Source organism: Oryzias melastigma, linkage group LG10 (genome assembly GCF_002922805.2).
Source record: "Oryzias melastigma strain HK-1 linkage group LG10, ASM292280v2, whole genome shotgun sequence".
Classification (NCBI taxonomy): Eukaryota; Metazoa; Chordata; class Actinopteri; order Beloniformes; family Adrianichthyidae; genus Oryzias; species Oryzias melastigma.
This window is the reverse complement of record NC_050521.1, coordinates 21,820,108-21,825,003: the sequence shown is the minus strand read 5'-3', so window position 1 is coordinate 21,825,003 and position 4,896 is coordinate 21,820,108. Positions and strand designations below refer to the sequence as shown.

Genomic DNA, 4,896 nt, shown 5'->3' with positions numbered 1-4,896 from the left:
TGAACATGGGTGAATTTCTGAACGGCTCCGACTTGTGCAACCACAACCTAACCAGCTTCAACCAGATGATGGATAGGATGTACACGTACTTCTACCTGCTGCTCTTCATCCCCGGCCTGCTCCTCAACACCACTGCCCTGTGGGTCCTCTGCAGACACATCAGGTACGTGAATGAACGAATGCTGAACGTTTCGTCTTCCTCCTGCAGAGCTGAACTCTTTGCTTTGCTTCGACAGCAAAAGGACGAAGGCGGTGATCTTCATGATAAACCTGGCTTTGGCGGACTTGGTCCACATCCTCTCTCTGCCTCTCCGGATTTATTATTACTTCACGCACACCTGGCCTTTTGGACGCATCATCTGCTTGTTCTGCTTCTACTTGAAGTACTTCAACATGTACGCCGCCATCATTTTCCTGGTAAGAGGGCGTTTAAGCAAAATGTTTTTATTAGAGGAACAAGGAAATACAAATAAAAATTTGAGAGTGCAGGTGGTTAAAAAGAGAAGGTTTGTCTTCTATGAAGAGCTTTTTGTTCCCGCCTCTTCCAGGTCTGCATCAGCATGCAGAGGTGCGCCTTCTTGCTCAACCCGTTCAGGGCCCGCCGCTGGAGGCGCCGCTACGACCTGGTCATCGCAGTCACCGTGTGGGTTGTGGTTGGCGTGGCGTGTTCCCCTTTCATCCTGATGAGGATCGACAGCAGCTCATCGACTCTCCACGCGTCCACCCCATTGGTGATCACCTCCACACAACAATCCACGCCGTTTCCCGCCCAACACCACAGCACGGCTACCGTCAGCACGACGTCCGGCTGTTTTAAAGACCTGCCCATTCGTAAAGTGTCGCTGTCCGTGGGGATCACAATGATCACTATCTGCGAGCTGTTCGGCTTCCTGATTCCCCTCGCCCTCATCGGCTACAGCTCCTTCCGTACCGTCATGTCCCTCAGACACAAGGAGACTCCGGACCAGAAGAGCTCAACAGCCTTGACACGCAACCGCCTCCAGTCTGTCACCTCCAACGGCCACTCTGAGAAATACCACGAGCAGGCCAGGGCGGAGAAACGGCGGGCTCTGCGGATGGTGCTGGGCTGCTATGCGCTCTTCCTGTTCTGCTTCGCTCCTTATCACATCAACTTCCTGCTCTACTTAATGGTTTCTCAGAACCTACTGACCCACTGCGCCACCGGGCTGGCCGTGAGGCAGTTTCACCCCATCTCCCTGTGCATCGCCAGCCTGAGCTGCTGCCTCAACCCGCTCCTTTATTACTTCCTCACGGCTGAGTTCAGGATGCACCTGGCCAAGCGCACCTCCTCCTTCAACTCATCCGTCCTGTCCTCTCCAGTCACCTCCCCGTCAGACTGTCCCGCACAGTGCAGGTTACTGAGACTGGAGAGCACCTGCTCAAAGTGAGACTGTTCTGGAACGAAACTGAATTAAATAAGTATTATCAAAGAATGTGGTTAATAAACATTACAACTTTCCTTCACATATATAGATGTTTGGTTTTGTATCTCTTTAATGTATACTTGTAAATAAAAGCCCAACCTTTGTTTCCTATCCGTTTCTATTTTTTCTCACCTCTTACTTCAAACTGAGGTTTCCTCTGAAAGAAAGGTGCTGCATGCGAAACAGGTTTGTGATGTGCTTTCACTGCGCTTACTGTTGGCAGCCGTTATAGCACCTCTGAGTATCTGTCAGGATGAGGTTTGTATGTATGTGACATGAACATCAGACCTCAACACACACCTGTAGAAGAAAGTTACCCCAAATTTTCCATTTCCAAAACCTCCCATATGAGTTTTTTTGTTTGTTTTTTACAAACCCCGTTCATCAGCGTTTTTTGTTTTTTTTTAAGTTTACATTTTTTTTCTGTCATTTGCACATTCCGTGCAGTCACAGCCCACACTATAAAGAGTAATAGCAGAAGATGAAGTATTGAAAGCCACACCCCCTTTTTTTTTAACAGGAAGCCGTGTGAGTCAAAACCCCCAGTACAGCTCAGTGACACAAAGAGAAGGACATCAGATGTAGAGACTTTCCAGGAGAGAATAGAAAGAAAGATGGATAGATAAATTCCTGACACCAAAGGGGATTTAAAAGAACAAAAGAGGAGGAAAGAAGAGTGAAGCTCTGAAAAACACAGGTGAGAGTTTGTGGTTGCTGTTGTCTAAAATGAAAAACAATAGAACATTTTTCTGTTAGTGTGGAGAAACTCTTTTCGTGGAGGATCTCAGATGTTCCATCAGCGTGAGGAATGTGTCATGTTGAGGGCACAATTCACACGTTTCCATGTGGATGTTTGGTTTCTGAGCGCGTGGATTAGACGCCCCATCTGATCAGAAAAGCCCTCCCCTGACTCCCTCTGAAGCAGAAAAACTTTAACGTTAAACCACATGTGCTGTAGGGCGTTTATCATTGAGAGCGTTTGTCAGGAGGAAAGGAGAACTTCACGCTGATAAGTCAGCATGAGAGTCAGCAGTCTTTTTGTGTCGCAGGAACAGGCTGGAGCTCCACATGGGGCGATCCATTCTGAGTAATAAATGGAGAATCAGTAACAAAGAGTTCAGGGGTTGGTTCAGATGAACAAAGTTTACCGCAGTGTGAAGGTTCAGCAAATCTCTTCAAGACCCCTGTTCAGATGTTAAATCTTCTACTGGTTTCTTTTTGGACTCAATTAGGTAAGTTCATGCAAAATTAAATATTCAGTCAAAGGGTCAAGCTTGTAAATGCTTTGTTTGGCTTCTAATTACATTATACTTTGATCCTCTTTTATCTCTTTAATTCTTTTGTGCAACAGTTGGGTATCCGTTTGAACTGTTATCAAATGGGAACAGCAACGGGAACAGCAAAAAAAGATAAAAAATATGTATTAAAAACTATTTTCTTATAATTACTAATATTAAAACTGCAATTTGTTTAGTGGAGGTGCTGTTCTTAATGCTTAAAAGAGATGAACTAATGATTTTTTTTATTTTTGTTGTCTACTAATATTGATTCAAAAATATATTTTTATCCATTTCATGTTTGTATCAGTGATAGAAAAAAGGTGTGTCATCAGCATAGAAGAGAAACTCTAGTGTATTTTTTTATTTAATGGCGGTATATACAAGAAGAACAAAGGGGGGCCTTGAATAGAGCCTTGTGGAACGCCAAAGTTAAATGACAAATAAGTGAGTAAGAGTTTGAAAACATAAAAGACAAAAATTTCAGAGGTTAAAAACATTAAAGAAAAGAACACGTACTACATAAAACAATCATTTCAAACCCATTAAAAAAAAACCTGTAGCTCCGCCCCTAACTTTCCAAAATTGTAATTGACTGAAAACACACTATCTGTGACAGTGACTGATACGAGACAATTTTAAAACTGATGGCTTGGAGTCAAAGTAATTGTGAAAAGTTCATCTAAAGTAACAAGTAACTCTGTGGCTTTTTGGTGAATCACTTGTGGCTTCCATAGTTTTTGTTTTCAAACAATTTTTTACTGTAATTCTAAAATTCAATGAGTAAATATTTGCTCAATTTCTTTTTTTGTGCATTAGTTGGGGTGTCTCCATTCTCCTTTGGAAATGGGTAAAAGGCTACATGTCCAATCAGAAGAAGCTATGAAAAGGTTTGTGATACAGAAAGATGTACAAAAATAAAAAGGTTTGTACATTTTGGCCAACACAACACTGCCAAGTTGTTAAATAGCTAGCTGTTCGTAAAATTTAAGGGTCCACAACCTTTGGTACGTGGTGCCAGACGTGGTACCGGATGCTGTACTGCATGTGGAGTGGTTCTAGGGATGCGGCTGGTACTGGTACTCTAACCTTAACCTGGCACTGGACGCGATACCAGATGCTGAACCGGACCCGAACCAGTACTCATTTAGGGTTAGGGTTCCTAGCATAGGAACTGTTCAGGTTTGCAGTCCAGAGGTCGGGGACCCGTCATTTAATGGGACCACCCAGCACGTCAAAAAGTGACGCAGAGGGGTCCATTACCAAAAGGCTTTGGAATGAAAATGTGTTGTTTTGGCGGTAAGGCTATGGACCAAAGACGTCTTGTACGCTTGGGATAAACTGGCCAATCCTGGTCCTAACAAGCCACAACCCGGCCTGTTTTCCAGCTTGTAGCTGATTAGCTGACTGAAGCAATTCTAGACCCTGACTAACCGGATTGAGGTTGTCAGGATAAAGCCGTCCAGGGAGAGTTGGAAAACATTTGGGCTTCTTGAGAGTCTGGCAGACCATTGATGAATAAATGATGATGCTGATGGTGGTTCCAGGTGGAGATTAGGGTACAGGAGGACCATTGAACCCTCGAATAAACATCCAGGCGAATAAAACCTTCAGTCACTTCAGTCTTTTTGTGGTTTCATTATTTCGCTGACTTTATTCCGTGCAATTTTTCATGCTTCTTGCTTTTTTCAACAGAACACTGTGTTCTACATCCTGATTGGCTGTCAACCTTCTCATTCAATCTCCTCTGGGGTACAAATTTGCATTCTTATGACAAATTCTTAAATCTTTTATCAAAATCAGTTTTTTTTATTTTACTGGATTCATTTTTCTATAAACTTTGGAGCTTTAAACAAGTGTAAAAATGTTCATGTGTCTAAGAAAAGTGGGGTTTTACAGCCATAAAAAATCAATAATTCTACTTTTCACCTACTACAGGGTTTTTTTTTAGAACTCCTGCAGTAAATGAGGGAAAACTAATAGTCATGGCTGAGAAGAAAAACGGGCAAGTTAGCAATTGGTTCAGAATGAAGGCATAATTATGAGTGGTTTGTAGAGGGAAGTAACACAAGCCTAAAGTTCCTGGAAGTCAGACTGATCTTCCTTATTGACATTGCGCCAAACCTTTACAATAACCCCGGGGCTAAAAAAATGTCCTGTTGCATGTTAACAAC

At 43.0% G+C, this 4,896-nt stretch overlaps 2 protein-coding genes across 5 annotated transcripts in view; both read left to right on the top strand.

The window, feature by feature from the left end:
• On the top strand, nt 1-1,556 carry p2ry10 (P2Y receptor family member 10). The gene is made up of 3 exons (XM_024282865.2): nt 1-163; nt 237-417; nt 549-1,556. Exons 1-3 carry the CDS (start codon nt 6-8, stop codon nt 1,407-1,409), a joined length of 1,200 nt encoding a protein of 399 aa, XP_024138633.1. The 5' UTR covers nt 1-5; the 3' UTR covers nt 1,410-1,556.
• Nucleotides 1,557-1,617: 61 nt separating this feature from the next.
• gpr174 (G protein-coupled receptor 174) overlaps nt 1,618-4,896 on the top strand; it is a 9,911-nt gene continuing 6,632 nt past the window's right edge. Inside the window, exons 1-2 of one of the 4 annotated variants that reach the window (XM_024283753.2) lie at nt 2,413-2,677; nt 4,418-4,474. The gene's annotated coding sequence lies outside the window, so the exon portion shown is untranslated. Of the gene's footprint in view, nt 2,143-2,412; nt 2,678-3,528; nt 3,613-4,417; nt 4,475-4,896 lie in introns of those variants that run through there. The other 3 variants (XM_024283751.2, XM_024283752.2, XM_024283754.2) reach the window with 3 other exon arrangements.